This window comes from Myotis yumanensis, unplaced genomic scaffold (assembly GCF_028538775.1).
Source record: "Myotis yumanensis isolate MYYU_CA2020_CCGP unplaced genomic scaffold, mMyoYum1.0.hap1 SCAF_8, whole genome shotgun sequence".
Classification (NCBI taxonomy): domain Eukaryota; kingdom Metazoa; phylum Chordata; class Mammalia; order Chiroptera; family Vespertilionidae; genus Myotis; species Myotis yumanensis.
In genome coordinates, this window is record NW_027223759.1 from 75,084,142 (window position 1) to 75,103,498 (window position 19,357).

General features: G+C 44.7%; 1 protein-coding gene across 1 annotated transcript in view; it reads left to right on the top strand.

Annotated features, from left to right (window-relative positions):
• Window positions 1-17,901: 17,901 nt before the first annotated feature.
• DARS1 (aspartyl-tRNA synthetase 1) overlaps window positions 17,902-19,357 on the top strand; it is a 75,349-nt gene continuing 73,893 nt past the window's right edge. The window contains exon 1 of the mRNA XM_070423074.1: window positions 17,902-18,116. Coding sequence (XP_070279175.1) covers window positions 18,051-18,116 — 66 coding nt within the window. The 5' untranslated portion in view covers window positions 17,902-18,050. The remainder of the gene's footprint in view (window positions 18,117-19,357) is intronic.

Below are 19,357 nucleotides of genomic sequence, written 5' to 3' on the forward strand. Positions count from 1 at the left end.
TAAAGTAAGAGGACCACATATCATAAGTGAAAGAAACTACCTAAGTCACTTTCAGATAAACCTGATGAACTTGAGGCATTGTCTACGGGAGGCAGTACATTGCAATGGCTAAGCATATGGCTCTGGAATCTGATGCTTGAGTTCTGATGGTGATTCCACCACTTGCTGCTGTACTTTTGTACAAGTAACTTTACCTCTCTGTGCCTTGGTTTTTCCATCTGTAAAATGGGACTAATAATAATACCTAGCTCAAAAAATTGTTCTAAAGATTAAATATATTAATAAATACAGTATATTGCACTTAAAACAGTGCCTGGTACATCAAAGCTTTCAAAGAGTGTTCCTCAATATTGTGATTATCAGTTGGCCATTTTCATGATCACGAAGGGTGAACGACTTCCAGAAGGAGATCCAAAAAGTAAGCTTCATTTCCTTGCAGAGGTCTGAGGGTGGTGAGGTAAGCAGGTCACTTGGTGCAAAGCCTCAAAACAAGACGAGTGGAGCCCCAGTGGTCAGTTAGGTACTGCTGCATTACTGACTTCCTCAAAATGTAGTGGCTCAAAATAGCAGTAATATGCTAAGTGAAATATTTCAGTCAGAGAAAGACAAGTATCACATGATCGCACTTATATGTGGAATCTAATGAACAAAATAAACTGACAAGCAAAATACACCCAGAGACTTGGAAGCATGAAACCAACTGAGGATCCTCAGAGGGAATGGGGGAGGGAGGGAGGGGACAGATCAACCAAAGAACTTATAGGCATATATGAATAACCCATGGACACAGATAATAGTGGGGTGAAGAACCACTATTGGGAAGGGAAGAGAGTAGGATGAAGGGCAGTCAATGGGAGGGGAAAAGGGGGACGTGTAATACTTTGAACAATGAAGATTTTAAAAAATAGAAGCAATTTATTATTTCTCTTGTGTCTATGGGTTGATCAGGCAGCTCTAGTTCATAGAGTGTTGACCTGGGTCCTGAATTGGCTGCAACATCCAGAAGCCTCATTCACATGTTGGCTGGGAGCTTAGCTGGGATTTTTGGCCAATGGCCTTGGTTTCCCTCCATGAGGCTTCTTCAGAATGCTCCTTGGGCCTCCTCACAGCATGGCAGCTGGCTCCAAGAAAGAACTTTCCAAGACACAAAGGCAGAAGATCCAGATTTCTTAAGGCCCAGCCTTGAAAGTTGCACAACATCACTTCTGCTGTATCCTATTGGCCAAAATACATTGGCTCCAGGACCTCTGTGGGTACTCAAGTCCCTCATAAAAAAAAAATGGCATGATTTTTATATATAACCTATGCACATGCTCCTGTAAACTTTAAGTCATCTCTTATAATACCGAACCTAATGTATATGCTATGCAAATAGTTGTTATACTGTCTTGTTTAGGGATAATAACAAGGGGGAAAAAAGCCTGTACATGTTCCGTACAGATGCAATCATAGTCGGCCTAACTACATAGTGTGTCAGTAACACAGTAACTTTTTTTCCTGAATATTTTTAATTCATAGTTGGTTGAATCCACAGATGTGCAACCTGAGGATACAGAGGGCCAACTGTAGGTTAGTGGCCAGTCTAGATTCAAGGGGAATGAAAATAAACTCTACTTCTGGATGAGGGAGTAGCACGGTTGCATTGCAAGAGAACATACAGGATAGAAATGTTGCTGCTGCCATCTTTAGAAACATGGTCTACCACAGATCAGGGAATAGGGAGGAACTAGATTTCCTTTTTTTTTTTTTTTTTAATATATTTTATTGATTTTTTACAGAGAGGAAGGGAGAGAGATAGAGAGTTAGAAACATCGATGAGAGAGAAACATCAATCAGCTGCCTCCTGCACATCTCCCACCGGGGATGTGCCCGCAACCCAGGTACATGCCCTTGACCGGAATCGAACCTGGGACCCTTGAGTCCGCAGGCCGATGCTCTATCCACTGAGCCAAACCGGTTTTGGCGGAACTAGATTTCCTTAACATTTGGATTGAGTGACTCAATTAGGAAGACCAATACGAGTTTGGATCACAGAGTTACCTACTAAAAAAAAAGAAGCAAATGGAATTAAGTGTTTTAAAATGGCATCACTTGTTTACCCATGATTTAAATATGGATTCAGAATATAGAAAATAGTTCCTTTGGGTCTAATGTCATTCAGAATAAGTAAAAGTCATTAGGTTAGGAAAAATTATTATCAGTGCAAAGCATTTTTAAGAGTAAAAACTTTTCCTTAAAGGCACATGATAAAACCACATACTCCCTAAATAGTAACATGGGGAGCTTATAGTGAAAAACTAATGTGAACAAAGTTAAAGGGAACAAAGCAGAAAATAGCAAAGCAGCAGCTGAATAATGAACAGGAAGTCAGACAAGAGGGTCCTATAATCACTATGGAGATTCTGATTTTCCCCCACCTCCTGGCTCCTGTACAATTCTTCTAAAAGTGTGATATACTTTACATTTTACATTTAAATTTATTGGTGGGAGGGGCTTTAAAGGTCTGGGTGGAATTTGTGGATATAGCTACAGTTACATATGGAATTACAAAATAAGATTGGAGATAATCTAGCCAAATGAATTATTACTTACCTTGAACTCTCCAGTTCCCCACAACTATAGAAAGTCTGGTCTTTGAGATAAGTTATGGATGGATAATGTTAAAAAGGCAATAGCAGGAAGATTTTGCTAGATTTTTCAATGTTGGGGAGAAGAGAAAGCAATAAGAAATCTCACCAAGATTTGGGGCCTACGTCATAAATGAATAGTTGTCTTCTAGAGTGATTAAGAAGGTAAGTAGAAGGGAAAGTAAATTGGTTATTGCAGGGGGAAGATTACAAAAACAAATTTGTGACTGAAAGAATATTTTAAAGCAAAGCAGCAGCAGCTAGCCAGCATTGTCATAACATACGGATATTCCTGGCCTGCTTTCTTAGGGAGAGGGGCCCCACTCACTCTCCTTTTATGAACCTATAACTTTTTATTATTCATTTTACTGTTTGTCGTTATTGAGTTGTTTCTACCCAGTGTGTTTACAACTCACATAAAATACTGAAGACAATCAAATATAAAGAAACAAAGCTTGGAAATGCAGCTCGACCAGTGAAAATGTCATTAGTACCTACTGGCAGCTGCCCACTGTAAAGCAGTTGGAATTGCCTCCGATGGAAGGCAAATGAGAAACAAGGGGAATGATTACCTAGATGCCTCAATGGAAAACTTATTTTTAATAGAAGGTGGTTTTCAATGGGCTGGCAGAGAAAGAGGGTAAGTTGCCTTAGTGAGAAACTAGACAATCCATCAAGAATAGAGTACAAAGAGGAGAAAAGGTAAAGTTCTCATGGGAACAGGATATAAAATTGATGACAATGGGCCTTCGTAGAAGATGAAGAGCAACATAACAATGTGTGCTATGTATTATTTGCATAAACTCCAAAGAACTTGGCACCGTCTACATTTTCCATATCACAATCATAAACCAGGAAGTTAAGAAAAAAAGGGTTTCAAGCAGCGAAAATAGGGGTCGGAATACTCAACTTTACTCAAGGGAGTTTCCAGGTCCTTACTTCACAAATAAAGTAAGCTTGGCTACTGTCTTTCTTCCTAAACCCAGCTGTTTAAAATGAGATTCAGGTTCAATATTTACATATTATCTACTCTTATAATAGTTCACTTGTTGAGTATTAATTAGGCACCAAGCACTGTTCTAAATTCTATTTGGATAGATTCATTTACCACCATAGCAACCTAACATATAAGGACTAGGCTTTATCCCCATTTTATAGATGAGGAGATTGAAACAGAAGTTTTAGAACGTACCCAAAATCACACAGCTAGTAAGTGGTAGAGTTGGAATATGAATCCAGGCTAGTCAAGTTCCTACTGGTATATCCTGAACAACTAGGCAGCTCTTCTCAAACCTGAGTGTGTACCAGAGCCGTCTAAAGGGCCTTTAAAACACAGAATGCTTCCTTGGGCGAGGGAAACAAAAGAAACAATAAACAAGTGGGACTACATCAAACTAAAAAGGTTTTGCACAGCAAAGGAAATCATCAATAAAACAAAAAGACAACTTACTGAATGGGAGAAATATTTGTCATGATACATTCAATAAGGAGTTAGTACCCAAAATTTATACAGAATTCATACAACTCAACACCAAAAAGCAAACAAACAATCCAATTTAAAAATGGGCAAAGGACCTAAATAGACAGTTCTCCAAAGAGGACATACAGATGGCCAATAGACGTATGAATAGATGCTCAAAATCACTAATCATCAGAGAGATGCAAATTAAAACAACCATGAGATATCACCTCTCACCTGTCAGAATGGCTATCATCAATACATCAACAAACAATAAGTGTTGGGGAGGATATGGAGAAATGGGAACCCTTGTGCACTGTTGGTGGAAATGCAGATTGGTGCAGCCACTATGAAAAATATTATGGAGTTTCCTCAAAAAATTAAAAATACAACTACCTTATGACCCAACTGAAAGGACAGAATGGGGCTGATAACCGTGTTCCTAACTCCTCTTCAAGCAAAAGCCATAGAATGTATCAGTTGCTCAGCCAGCCCTTATCTCAGCCAATAGGAACGCAAGGAAACTAGCCCAAGGCCAAAAGTATGCTAACCACCTCCTGTCTTTGTGTAACCAGACCCTAGCTGCACCCTACCCTTGCGTCATTAGCCCCCCCCCCCCCCCCCCCCCGCCATCACTCAACCAACCAGAATCGGCCAAATCAGTGGTCCGAGTGAGCCCCCACCCCCTGACCCAAGCCCTATAAATTCTTTGTTCTCTTAGAACTCCGGGCTCTCTCTTGCATCCAGTAATGGAGGCAGGAGGGGGACCAAGTCCCGGGCTTGAATAAAAGACCCTTTGCTTTTGCATCGGAAAAGGCTCCCTGGTCGTGGATTATTGGGGACCCCGAACTCTGGGCATAACACCAACAATTCCACTTCTCTGTATATATCAGAAGAAACCCAAAAACTAATTTAAAATAATTTATGCACCCCTATGTTCATTGCAGTGTTATTTACAATCACCAAGATATAAATGCCCATCAATAGACAAGTTGATTAAAAAAAAAAAAAAGTAGTAGTACAAACCTAGCCGGTTTGGCTCAGTGGATAGAGCATCGGCCTGCAGACTGAAGGGTCTCAAGCTCAATTCTGATCAAGGGCACATACCTCAGTGGCAGGCTCAATCCCCAACCCAGTGCAGGAAGCAGCCAATCAATGTGTCTCTCTCACATCAATGTTTCTTTCTCTGTCTCTCCCTCTCTCTTCCACTCTCTCTAAAAAATCAATGGAAAAATATCCTTGGGTGAGGATTAACAAAAAGAAAAAAAGTAGTGGTACATATATACAATGGAATACTGCTCAGACATAAAAAAGAATGGGTGTTACCATTTGCAACAGCATGGATGAACCTAAAGGGTATTATGCTAAGTGAAATAAGTCAGACAGAGAAAGTTAAATACCATATGATTTCACTTATATGTGGAATCTAAAGAACAAAATAAACGAACAAAGTAACACCAGACTGATAGAGATCAGACTGATGGTTGCCAGAAGGAGTTGAGGGGCTGGATGAAAAAGGTGAAGAGATTAAGAAGTACAAATTGGTAGTCACAGAATAGTCATGGGGATGTAAAGTACAGCATAAGAAATATAGTCAATCTACACTAATAAAAGAGAAACATGGTAATTAGTGTACGACCGCTACCCTTCTCATTGGCTAATCAGCATATCCTTATGCAAATTAACTGTCAGCCAAGATGGCGGCCGGCAGTCATGCACTGAAGCCAACAGGGAGGCTTGCTTGCTCCAGTGACGGCTGACTCTAACGTTCCCCGCCTGAGTTGCCTGCCTCTCAGCTGCAACTCTAAGCAACTATGTACGATGTTGCAAATAAGAAGCTAAACAAAACCCCAGAAACCAGCTTTCAGTCAGCCAGGTTCAGCCAGCCGGACCACAACATTGTATCAAATACAGAAGGAAAAACAAAGGCCAGAAACCTGCTTTCAGCAGCCGAGGCCTCAGAGCTAAAGCTGGCCCAGAATTAAAAAAAAAAAAAGATAAAAAGGAGCAGTTGGGAGCTTTAGTCACCCACCAGCCGGAAAACGGCCCTCAGCCCCTCACCCAGACTGCCCAGGAACCCCAGTGGGGACCCCCACCCTGATCCAGGACACCCTTCAGGGCAAACCAGCAGGCCCCCACCTGTGCACCAGGCCTCTATCCTATAGAGTAAAAGGGTAATATGCCTCTCGGCACCGGGATCAGCGTGACAGGGGGCAGCGCCCAAACCCCCTGATCGCCCTGTGGCTCTGTGAGTGACAGGGGGAGGGGCCACAACCTCCCTATCCGCCCTGCTCTGTTCATGACAGGGGAAGGTGCCCCAACCCCCTGATCAGCCCTGCTCTGTGCCTGATAGGGGGGAGCTCCCCAATCCCCTGATCGCCCTGCGGCTCTGTGTTTGACAGGGTGCGGCGCTCCAACCCCCTGATCGGCCCTGCTCTGTGTGTGACAGGGTAGAGCTGTAACCTCCCCATTGGCCCTGCCCTGAGTGTGACAGGGTGCAGTGCCCCAACCCCCTGATCCGCCCTGCTCTGTGTGTGACAGGGGGTGGTGCCCCAACTCCCCTATCGGCCTTACTCTGTGATTGACAGAGGGAGCTTCTCAACCCCCTGATCGGCCCTGCTCTGTGCATGACAGGGGGTGGTGCTCCAACCCCCCAATCGGCCCTACCCTGAGCGTGACTGAGGGTGGCATCACAACCTCCCGATCCGTCCTGCTCTGTGCATGACAGGGCGGCGCCCCAACTCCCCAATCGGCCCTGCTCTGAGCCCCACCAGGGGCTGCACCTAGGGATTGGGCGTGCCCTCTGCCACCCGGGAGCAGGCCTAAGCCAGCAGGTCATTATCTCCTGAGGGGTCCCAGACTGCGAGAGGGCACAGGCTGGGCTATGAGGCCCCCCCCTCCCCCCCGAGTGCACAAATTTTTGTGCACCGGGCCTCTAGTTATACTATAATAGCTATGTATGGTACCAGGTAAGTACTTGAAATATCAGGGGGACCACTTTGTAAAGTATATGATTGTCTAACTACTTTGCTGTACACCTAACACTAATACAGAATAATATTGAATGTGAACTCTAATTGAAAAAGAAAAAAAACACAAAATGCTGAGCTCCACCTCAGAGTTTCTGACTCAGTAGTTCTGGATGGAACCAGAGACTTTACATTTCTAACAAGCTCCCATAGTTGCCATACCAAAGTACCACAGACCGGGTGGCTTAAACAACAGAAATTTATTTTCTCACAGTTCTGAAAGCTTAAATTTTGAGATCAAGGTGTAGTCAGGGTTGGTTTCTTTTGAGGCCTCTCCCCTTGGCTTGCAAATATTTATCTTCCTGTTTCTTCACACAGTCATCCTTCTGCGTGTGTTTATGTCCTAATATCCTCTTCTTATAAAGACATCAGTCAGTTTGGATCGGGGCCCATGCTACTGACCTCATTTTAATTTAATTACCTCTTTAAAGACAGCTCCATCTCCAGCCTGGCCCTACTGAGGGGTCAAGGATTCAATTCCTAGTTAAGGGCATGTGCCTCAGTTGCGGGCTCAGTCTCCAACCGTGGTTGGGGCTCATGTGGGAGGCAGCTGGTTGATGTGTCTTTCTCACATCAATGTTTCTCTCCCCCCTTCTACCTCCCCTCCACTATCTGTGAAGAGATTGATGGAAGATGTATCCTTGGGTAAGGCTTAAATAAATAAATCTCCCTCCCCCGCCCCCCCCCGCCCCAGATCTCCAATACAGCCACATTCTGAGGTACTGGGAGTTAGGCTTCAACATAAGAATTGGGAGGAGGACAGAGATACAATGCAGCTCATACACCAGGTGATGCTGATGTTGACACTGTTCGTCCAGGGACCACATTTCAGAGCTATTGAACTAGGACTGTCCTGGATGACTTTTTGTCATTTCAATTGTTATCTCATTTAATGCTCACATGAGAAAAATACCGTGATCCTCATTTCCTAAAAAAAAAAAAAAATCAAATTCAGAGATTTTAAATGACTTTCCTCAATTCACACACCTGGTACAGTAGACACTATTGGTTGAACTATTACTGCTATGATCTGTTTCTACTCACAGCACTTTTAACGCCAAAGATATGAATTTCCACACCAAGCAATTCTCCAATTCCCTGCAGACACCAACCTGGTGTTCTGAAATTAAAAATAATTCTGACACTAACTACCCAGAGTTAGCACAGATCCCACAAGTCAAGGGCTCAGCCCCGCAAGGCTGTCCCCACTCCAGAGGCTAGTTGAAAGTAGTGGGTTCCCAGGTTACCCACACTTCTGTCTGACTTGGCTACAAATCAGGGGTTCCTATGACACCCTCCCACCCCCCAACCCCCGCTCAGACCTGATAATTTGCTGTAACAGCTCATAGAATTCAGGGAAGCATTTTACTTACTATTACTACTTTCTCCTAAAGGATACAATTGGACAGCCAGATAAAGAGGTACATAGGGCAAGGTCCAGAAGGATTCCGAGCATAGGAGCTTCTGTCCCTCTGGAGTTTGGGGTGCACTACCCTTCTGGCACTTGATGTGCTCACCAACACAGAAGCTGTCCAGACTCTCTCTTTTAGGGTTTTTTTTTTTAAATATATTTTATTGACTTTTTACAGAAAGAAAGGAAGAGGGATAGAGAGTTAGAAACATCGATGAGAGAGTAACATCGATCAGTTGCCTCCTGCACACCCTCTTCTGAGGATGTGCCGGCAACCAAGGTACATGCCCTTGACCAGAATCGAACCCAGGACCCTTGAGTCCCCAGGCTGACGCTCTACCCACTGAGCCAAACCGGTTATGGCTCTTTTAGGGTTTTTATGGAGTTTCCATATATGTAGGCATGATTGATTAAATCATTGGTCATTGGTAATTGGCTCAATTCTCAACCCCTCTTCTCTCCCCAGAGGGAGAAGCTTTTAAAATCAGGATTTTTAAAAATAAGAATTGCTTGGCAAACTAGAGTTGTTTAGGCTTATGCTTCAGAGGCCCGGAAGACATTACTCTATTACATGGACCATTGGCCTTGTTCCTCTCACCTTAAAGCCTTTGCATTGGCTGTTCCCCTGCTTGGAATGCTCTTCCCCCAGATATGGGTCAGGTCACATCTCTCATTGCCTTCAAATCTTCAAATGTCACTTTCTCAGTGAGGCCTGCCCTGGCCACCATTTGTCATATTGCGACCCTCCTGCCCCTCCAGCACCCCCCATTCACCTTTCTTTGCTCGACTTTTTCTTTCTTATTATCACTTCCTAACATTTTACACAATTTACTTATTATGTCTATTATTATTTACTAGAGGCCTGATGCATGAAATTCGTGCAAGGGGCTCGGCCCTCACAGCCCCGGGTGCCTCATGGCCCGGCTGCATCACAGCCTCGCAGCCCCATTCCCCACCCACTGGTCGTTCCAGAAGGTTGTTCTGCCATCTGTTCTAATTAGCATACTAGAGGCCCGGAGCACAAAAATTTGTGCACTGGCGGGGGGGGGGGGGGGGTCCCTCAGCCTCACTTGTGCCCTCTCACAGTCTGGGACCCCTCGGGAGATAACCATGTGCTGGCTTAGGCCTGCTCCAAGGTGGCAGAGGGCAGGCCCAATCCCTAGGTGCAGCCCCTGGTCGGGCTCAGAGCAGGGCCGATTGGGGAGTTGGGGTGCCGCCCCCTGTCACACTCAAGGCAGGGTAGATGGGGAGGTTGCTGCACCACCACCTGTCACGCACAGAGCAGGGCCGATCAGGGGGTTGGGGCGCTGCCCCCTGTCACCCACAGAGCAGGGCAGATCAGGGGGTTGGGGCGCCACCCCCTGTCACCCACAGAACAGGACCAATCAGGGGGTTGGGGCACTCCCCCCATCACACCCAGGGCAGGGCCGATGGGGAGGTTGCGGCTCCACCCCTTCACACACAGAGCAAGGCCCATGAGGGGGTTGGGGCACCGCACCCTGTCACACACAGAGCAGGGCTGATCAGGGGGTTGGGGCGCCTTCCCCTGTCATGAACAGAGCAGGGCAGATAGGGAGGTTGTGGCCCTGCCCCCTGTCACACACAGAGCCGCAGGGTGATCAGGGGGTTTGGGCTCTGCCCCCTGTCACGCTGCTCCAGGGGCCAGTAGGCCTCGCGGCTCCTCTGATCCCAGTGCTGGGAGGCCTCGCGGCTCCGCTTGACATAGGGGCAGTGAGGCCTCACTGCTCCGCTGATCCCAGTGCCGGGAGGCCTCGCAGCTCCGCTGATTCCGGTGCTGGGAGGCATATTACCCTTTTACTATATAGGATAGAGGCCTGGTGCACTGGTGGGGGCCGACTGGTTTGCCCTAAACAGTGTCCTGGATCAGGGTGGGGGTCCCACTTGGGTGCCTGGCCAGCCTGGATGAGGGGATGATGGCTGTTTGCAGCTGGTCACACCCCCTTCAGGTTGGGGGTCCCCACTGGGGTGCCTGGCCAGCCTGGGTGAGGGGCTAAGGGCCGTTTTCAGGCTGGTGGGTGACTGAAGCTCCAAACCTCTCCTTTTTTCCTTTTTTTTTTTTATTCTTGGATTTATTTACCTTCTATGGCTGTCACTGGAACTGAGAGCCGGCTTTCTCTCTGAGGCTCGGCTCCAGCTCTGAGACCTCGGCTGCTGAAAGCAGGTATCTGGTTTGTTTGGGTTCTATAATCAAAACACTGTTTCAACTCCAGCTCTGAGGCCCGGCTGGCTGAAAGCAGGTTTCTGGGGTTTTGTTTAGCTTCTATATTTGTAACAATGTTTCTTAAACTGCAAGCTCAGAGGCTGGCAGCAGCAGGCGGGGAATGTTGGCTTCCTCCGTCACTGAAGCAAGCAAGCCTCCTGTTCGCTTCAAGCTGCCTGGCTGCCAGCCACCATCTTGGTTGGCAGTTAATTTGCATATCTCACTGATTAGCCAATGGGAAGGGTAGCAGAGGTACGGCTAATTACCATGTTTCTCTATTATTAGATAGGATTAGCTCTTTATTCTATAGATTGTCTGCTCCCCCCTCTAAAAAATAAGATCCATAGAACCAGATCTTCATCTACTGTGTTCCCCAATGTACCCCAAATGCTAAACTAATGCTTGGCACATAGCACTCAACAAATATTCGTTGAATAATGAAGGGTGTTCCTCATGGTAACTATGGGTCAACTGCTAAAAACCTTGTATACACTGACATTATAAATCAAAACAGGAAAAGTGACTTCTATGCTAAAGTGGCAAATCCAGTTTTGCTCCTGCCCCTAGTCCTACAAAAACTATAATCAAGAGGATTGAAGAACAAAAGGGAAGCAAAACCTGCAATATGTGGAAAGCTGGAGAGCAGACAGCCCAGCCCAACTTTGGGGATATGAAAAGCTGAATCCTAAGGTAGCCGTCAGGAAAGCTGAGAATCAACCTAATTTATACCACAGAAACCTCAAAAGACTCATGACAAGCAGCACCAGCTACTTCTGGAACTGTAGGTGGGAAGTGGGAATTATAATAAATACATGGAGAAAGCTACATGAGAAGTCTGATCCCTATTCCACTCTTTTGGCAAGAGTCTTCTTCCACCCTGACATCATGTTTTCTCTGGAGAGGGTGAAAGCGTAGGTCCTTGGACTTTAGGAGCTGGGTACCAAAACTAGGGGGATTCGGTGACCAAATGCGTGTTGAATGCCAAGTGTTCCCAGAACACTGGCAGACCTTCGCTCTTCAGGCAAGAGGTTAGGAGAGGTTTTTCCTGCACAATCTGACTAGCCAAGAGGAAAGAACTAAAGATACTGACACCGGGGTTGACTATACAATGGCCCAACCAGATCATCAACCAGTAAAACTCAAAATTGACAAATCCCATTCAAGTGCTGAGCTTCTAATTTGCTTTCAATACCCACTTTTAACATAAGGAGACAATCAAGGAATCACCAAAATATCACCGTTTACAGAAAATAAAAATAAGGATTTCTCAGTCAGCTGAGGTGAGTCTCTAACATGGAAGATAGAGACCAAAAACAAACAGAAAAGCAACTTGTAAGAAATGGGCTTTACAGAGAGAATACTTTTAAAATTACCCTCCCCGAATCACCTTATTAATATGCTCAGAAAGGTAAGATACTGCATTCATATAAAAGATCGAAGTGTTATCCTTTTAAAGGACCATTCAGAGAACAGAAAGGTGCTTTGGGGAAATTATAAACATGATGGCATAAAAGGAGAAAATCCCATTTCAAAGGTTAGAAGATAAAGTTGAAAAAAATCTCCCAAAAGCAGTGCAAAAGGCAATGAGATAAGAATGGAAAGAAATGATAAGAAATTAGAAGACCAGCTCAGAAGGGCTAACGTTTGAATTCAAGAAAGAGAGCAAAGAAGAAAAGAAAGGGAGAGAATCATCAAAGAAAAGTTTCAGGAAAATGCCCCCAAACGAAGTAACGAGCTTCCACATGGACAGGCCCTTACCCAGCACCATGGTGAATTTAGCTGCAAAATTCTTTTTTCTGGGGGAAAAAGAAACACATAAAATAACCCCCACTTACCCACAGGGGATATGTGAAATCAAATCGGGGATAGTACCAAACCCTACATATACTTTGTTTTTTCCTATATACATACCCATGATAAAGTTTAATTTATAAATTAGGCGCAGTAAAAGACTAATGACAATAACCCATACTAAAATAGGACAACCATAACAATATACTGCAAAAAGAGTTATGTGAATACGGTCTCTCTCAAAATATCTTAGTGTACTGTACTCACCCTTCTTACAATGACGTGGAAGATACAATGCCTATGTGATTAGAGGAAGTGAAGTGAATGGCATAGGCATTGTGACATAGTGTTAGGTTACTATCAACCTTCTGACCAAATCAGACGGAGGATTATTTACTTGCAGTGAATAGGCTTGGCTGTCACTGGTTTCAGGGGATCCTTTGCTGAAGTCTCCATATAAGCTTAATGTTTTCTGGAGCACAACATTGCCATCAATTGCAACATGTTTTTCATTCATGTCTTCCACCCACAATTTTAACACCCTTTTCATTTTAACTAAGCACTTATCATGCACTGTGGTGGTAATTTTTTCAGTTTGAGATGAAACAGCAAAATTAGCATAAATTTCCTTTTCCTTCTTCACAATTTCACAAAGATTCCTTATTGCCATAGATCTTAGCCACCTCAGCAAAAGATTTTTTTCTTTCCAAGTCAAGAATTTGCACTCTTTCACTTAAAGGAACCACTTTATAGCTTCTCTACTTTTTGCATTAAGACTGTTGTTAAGTACAATGAGAGTGACTTGACCACAAGTACTGTGATGCCTCACCCACGATGACTATGAAATGACTAACAGGGAGCATATACAGCGTGGAGACCTAGACAAGGGATGAGTCAAGTCCTAGGTGGTATTTCATCACACTACTTAGGCGAGATTTCATCACACTACTTAGGACGGCACACAATTTTACACTTACAAGTTGTTTATTTCTGGAATTTTTCATTAAATATTTTCAGATTGCAGTTGGATAGAGCGTTGGCCCACAGAATGAAGGGTCCTGGGTTCAATTCCGGTCAAGGGCATGTACCTTGGTTACAGGTTCGATCCCCGACCCTGCAGGAGGCAAACAATCAATGTCTCTCTCGCACATCGATGTTTCTCTGTCTCCCTCCCTTCCATTCTCTCTAAAATTTAATGGGAAAACATCCTCGGGTGAGGATTAACAAAACAAAACAAAAAAGGGAAATGGTGAAAAAGACTGTACAAAGGATTAGGAATCACAATGGTGTTTCAAACCTCTTAAAAGCAACACCTAGAACTGGTCCTTGGGGGCCTACCCATAGTTATCTTGCTGGTCCTGAAATGTATAGTTTGGAATGGACACATTTAGTAGTTGGCAGAAGCCCACATTGGTTCCTATCAAGCCAGGAACACACAAGACAAGTGAGGCTAAGGTCAAGCTCTGGTTGACTCAATCAGTAAAGATACAACAAGCCACTTTTACTTTTTAATTTTTTTTAAATTAAACTTATTGGGGGTGACACTAGTTCGCAAAACCATACAGGTTTCAAGTGTACAACTCAATAAAACATCATCTGCACACTGTGATCTGCCCATCACCCCCAAGCAAAATCTTTCTGTCCCCATTTTCCTCTGCCTTGCCCACCCCCACCACCCCTTCCCCTGTGGCTATCACCACACTATTGTCTATGTCTATGTGACATGTATGTATGTGTTTTGGTTAATCCCTTCACCTTCTTTCATCTTGTCCCCCCTTCCCCCACCCCTCTGACACTTGTCAGTCTGTTCCACGTATCCATGTCTCTGTTTCTATTTTGTTCGTCAGTTTATTTTGTTCATATAAGTGAGATCATATGATATTTGTCTTTCTCTCACTGGCTTATTTCACTTAGCATAATAATCTCCAGGACAATCCATGGTGTCCCACAGATTTTTTATCCACTCATCCACTGATGGGCACTTGGGCTGTTTCTAGATATTGGCTATTGTAAATAACACCACTATGAATATAGGAGTGCATATATTCTTTCAAATTAGTGTTTCAGGCTTCTTAGGATATATTCCCACAAGTGAGATTCCTGGGTCAAAAGGCAGTTCCATTTTTTAAAATCTTTATTCTTGAAAGTATTACATATGTCCCCTTTTTTCTCCCATTGACCCCTTATAACCCACTCCCGCCCCTCGCCCCAAGCTTCTACACCCAATTGTCTGTGTCCATGGGTTATGGATATATGCATAGAAGTTCTTTGGTTGATCTCTTCCCAACTCTACCTTCCCTCTGAGGTTCCAGTCTGTTTCATGCTTCTATGACTCTGGATCTATTTTGATCAACAGTTTATTTTGTTCATTAGATTCCACATATGAGTGAGATCATGTGATACTTGTCTTTCTCTGACTGGCTTATTTCACTAGCATAATACTTTCCAGGTCCCTCTATGCTATCTCAAAGGATAAGAGATCCTTTTTATTTTTTTTTTTTTTACAGCTGCATCGTATTTCATGGTATAAATGTACCACAGCTTTTTAATCCACTCATCTACTGATGGGCACTGGGCTGTTTCCAGATCTTAGCTATTATAAATTGTGCCATGAACATAGGGGACATACATTCTTTCTGATTGGTATTTCTTGTTTCTTAGGATATATTCCTAGTAGTGGGTCAAATGGGATAACTGGGTCAAATGGGAGTTCCACATTTAATTTTTTGAGGAAATTCTATACTGTTTTCCATAATGGCTGCACCAATCTGCATTCCCACCAACAGTGCACGGGGGTTCCCTTTTCTCCACATCCTCACCAGCACTTCTTGATTTATTGATGATAGCCATTCTGACAGGTGTGAGGTGATATCTCATTGTGGTTTTAATTTGCATCTCGGATGATTAGTGACATTGAGCAGTTTCTCATATGTCTATTGGCCATTTGTATGTCCTCTTTGGGGAAGTGTCTTTTCAGGTCCTTTTCTAATTGCTCATTTTTTAATTGCATTGTTTGTCTTCCTGTTGTTGAGTTGTATAAGTTCTTTATGTATTTTGGAAATTAGTCCCTTACAGATATAGCATTGGCAAATATATTCTCTCACTCAGTGGGTTCCCTTTCATTTTCTTAACGGTTTCTTTTGTTCTGCAAAAGCTTTTTAGTTTGATGTAGTCACATTTGTTTGTTTTCCTTGCCCCGGTGATGTATCTGTGAAAATTCTGCTATGAGAAATGTCTGAAATTTTACAGCCTATGTTTTCTTCTAGGCTTTTTATGGATTTGTGATTTACATTTAAGTCTTTTATCCACTTTGAGTTTATTCTTACATATCATGTAAAATAGTGGTCCAGTTTCATTTTTTTCATGTACTGTCCAATTTTCCCAACACCATTTATTGAAGAGACTAGCTTTACTCCATTGTGTGTTTTTGCCTCCTTTGTCAAATATTAATTGACCATAAAGGCATGGGTCTATTTCTGGGCTCTCTGTTCTGTCCTGTTGATCTATATGCCTATTCTTATGCTGTACCAGAATACAATTAGCCACTTTTAGATTCAAACGCTTTGTTACTTATTTAGAGAGTGAAAAGAAGAAGCCAAAGGTGCCAGCTCCCCGTGATCCGTGTCCTACACACCGAAAAAGACGACACTGAAACAAAGGGGTCATATGACTGCAGTGTGAGTTATGAGGACCCTGTTGCTTAGGAGCCACTTCTAGGCCCCAGCTATGCGGTTTCATATTGTGTAGCTCCATCGGCAGGAAGGTTGCGGCTCGAAGTCCTGCACCTCTTCAGACAGTCTCCCAGGGGAAACAGGGAAGTGGGTGGAAGATGGCTTCTCCCCTTCTGGTTTGAAAGGATCACAAGGCATTTTCTCAAGACAGATTAGCTGCAGTTCAAGCCACCAGCTCTTGCCTACATGGCTTATTTGGATATCTGCAAGGTGGTTGGGTGACATGGCCAGAGAGCTGTTCCCTTATTGGCCTGTGGGATAAGGCTATCTATCACATTGCAGAAAGCTTAACAGGAAACCTCTAAATTCTTCCCTAGTCCCCATTTAGGATAGTAAATCATAAACAATATCATGTCCCCAGGGGAAATAGCAGGATTTAGTGCAGTGATGGCGCATCAGCATTTTGAAAAACCCTAACTTAACTCTGGTGCCGTGTCACATATAGAAATTTTTTGATATTTGCAACCATAGTAAAACAAAGACTTATATTTTTGATATTTATTTTATATGTTTAAATGCCATTTAACAAAGAAAAATCAACCAAAAAAATGAGTTCGTGTGTCACCTCTGACACGCGTGTCATAGGTTTGCCATCACTGGTTTAGTGCAACCCTTAGAGACCTGATAGTTGATAGCCACCATCATATTTCTATTTCCACCAGTCTGGCTCCCACAAACACAGACAGATTCAGGAGGCGACAGTAAACTACTGCAAATTCAACAAAGTTGCAGCCGCAGTTGCAGCTATGGTGTGGTTACTAGCGCAGATCCACAGACCTCGGCATAGGGCGCGTGGCTGTTGGTCTGGCAAATTCCGTTCCATCACTATCAGGAAGGGAGGCCAGAGCAGAAGTACCTATTTATTCTCCCCTCACGGCTATGTCCTAAGTAAGAATAACCTATCAAGTCAGGGGAATTAAGGAGAGCCTGTAGAGGCCTCATAGGCAATGGAAAGATAGAAAAAAATAACCCTTACCCCTAGCAAAAGGCCAATATATGAGATTTGTATTCAGATTTCTGAGCATCAACTCATTCACTTGGATAATATCTAAATAAGGGGATACAAGCTTTTTAAAAATCCCGAGATAGAGCAGTATGTTGGAATCTCATAGAATGTTTTCTTGACCAGAAAGTCAGTACTGCTCCCCGAAGAATGAGTAAATTACCCTACTCTGTTGAACTCAGGAAGGACCATGTGACTGGTTTGGCCAGCGAAATAGGGAAAGAATCCCCTCCGAGAACCCAGCACTCCCGGGTCCCAGTCCACAAAGCAGCAGCGACAGGTCTCCAATGACTCCAGGCAGCCGCGCTGCCGCTGGGAAGCGGGGAGGCAGGAAGTCCACGGGAGGAAAGGCAGAGCCCGAGTTTAGTGAACAGTCCCCGGGGGAAGCGGCAGGGACCGAGAGGCTGAAAAGGGAAAAGGGCAGCAGTTTCACTTGGGAGCTTGACCGTCCGCCCCGGGACCCCGCCCCTCGCAGCCGATCCCGCGATAATACGACAAACTCCCGGGATTTCCCTCCAACTCCAGCTCAACACCCGTAGGGGCGGGGCCAGAGGACACCGCGGCGTCTGGCCGTCCGCTACTAGCTCTTCGGGATCTCGAGAGAGTTGCGTTTCTCGCGACATTTCCGGAGTCGCCCTTCCACGCGGAGTCGGGACGCGTGTGCTGTGACCGAAGTGCAGGGAGGGCGGAGACGGTGCGGGAGGGAGAAGCCCCTTTGGCCTGCCCTACGGAAGCCTGCGAGGGAGGGTGGTGACCGCTGCCCCGTCCAGTTGCCCCGATGCCCAGCGCCAGCGCCGGCCGCAAGACTCAGGAGAAGCCGCGGGAGGTCATGGACGCGGCGGAAGTGGGTCTCCCCCTTCCTCGGGCCCGGGAGGACAGACCCCTGGGCCGGAGCGCGCGGAGGGCGGGCGGAGGGTGAGCGGGACCATGCCTTCGGGGTCCCTGTCGGCACCTCGCCTTCGGGCCGCGGGCCGGGCGCCCAGGGCCCTCGCCGGGACTCCGGGGCCTTGGCCAAGAAGCGTAGCCAGACCCTCTCCGGACCGGACCGGACCGCTTTCTCACCGGCCGGGCTCCCCGGCAGCGGGCCGCGGGGAGGGTGGACGTGAGGCTCCCCCTGCCCCGGAAGTGGCAGCGCGGGGTCACACTGGCGTCTCCCTGGTTAGGCACGTCCCTCACGTAAACCACCACCTCGGACACTGACAGTGATGAGTAAAACGGTCTGACTGTGTGTTTAGTGACCGTTTGCCGTGTGGCAGCTCTAAAGGACACTTGTCGTTTTTATTGTCTTTCTCCATGTAAGTGATGGGGTGAGGCAGGAAGCTTAGAGGGCGATTGAGATGAAGGGACCCAGAATCTTGGGGGGTAATTCCTAACACCCAGCGGTCCCTCGGTGCTTTTCAGAAATGGAAGTCTGATACCATCCTGCTGGTTAGGTGTGTGGTATTAAAACTGAGCCTTTACTCATGCCCGACTCCTAATTTTCCTGTTGTGGAATTACGAATTTGTGATAGACTACATAAGGAATGGGACATTTTAAGAATATGAGGTGGAATAGGGGTTGCTGAAATATAAACTAATCCAGTGATGGCGAACCTTTTGAGCTCGGCGTGTCAGCATTTTGAAAAACCCTAACTTAACTCTGGTGCCGTGTCACATACAGAATTTTTTGATATTTGCAACCATAGTAAAACAAAGACTTATATTTTTGATATTTACATTATATATTTAAATGCCATTTAACAAAAATCAACCAAAAAAATGAGTTCTCGTGCACGCATGTCATAGGTTCACCATCACTGAACTAATCCATCTGTTGCCCTAATGCTATATTGTATAACTATATCTTTTTACTAGGGCTGGGCTTATCTTTGTCCTTAAGGTTAGTTGGTTTATTTCTGAATAAACACAAAAACCCGAGTCCTCCATATTAAAGGAGAGGATTCCAACAGATAGCTATAGAGTGATAGAAACGAATTATTTCATATATATCTCAAGTTACCTTGTAAAATCTAAGGGAATTATTTTGGGTATTCTTTATCTGATTATAAGCTACTGCAACCTTGCAGATAGCTCAGGTCTAGATAT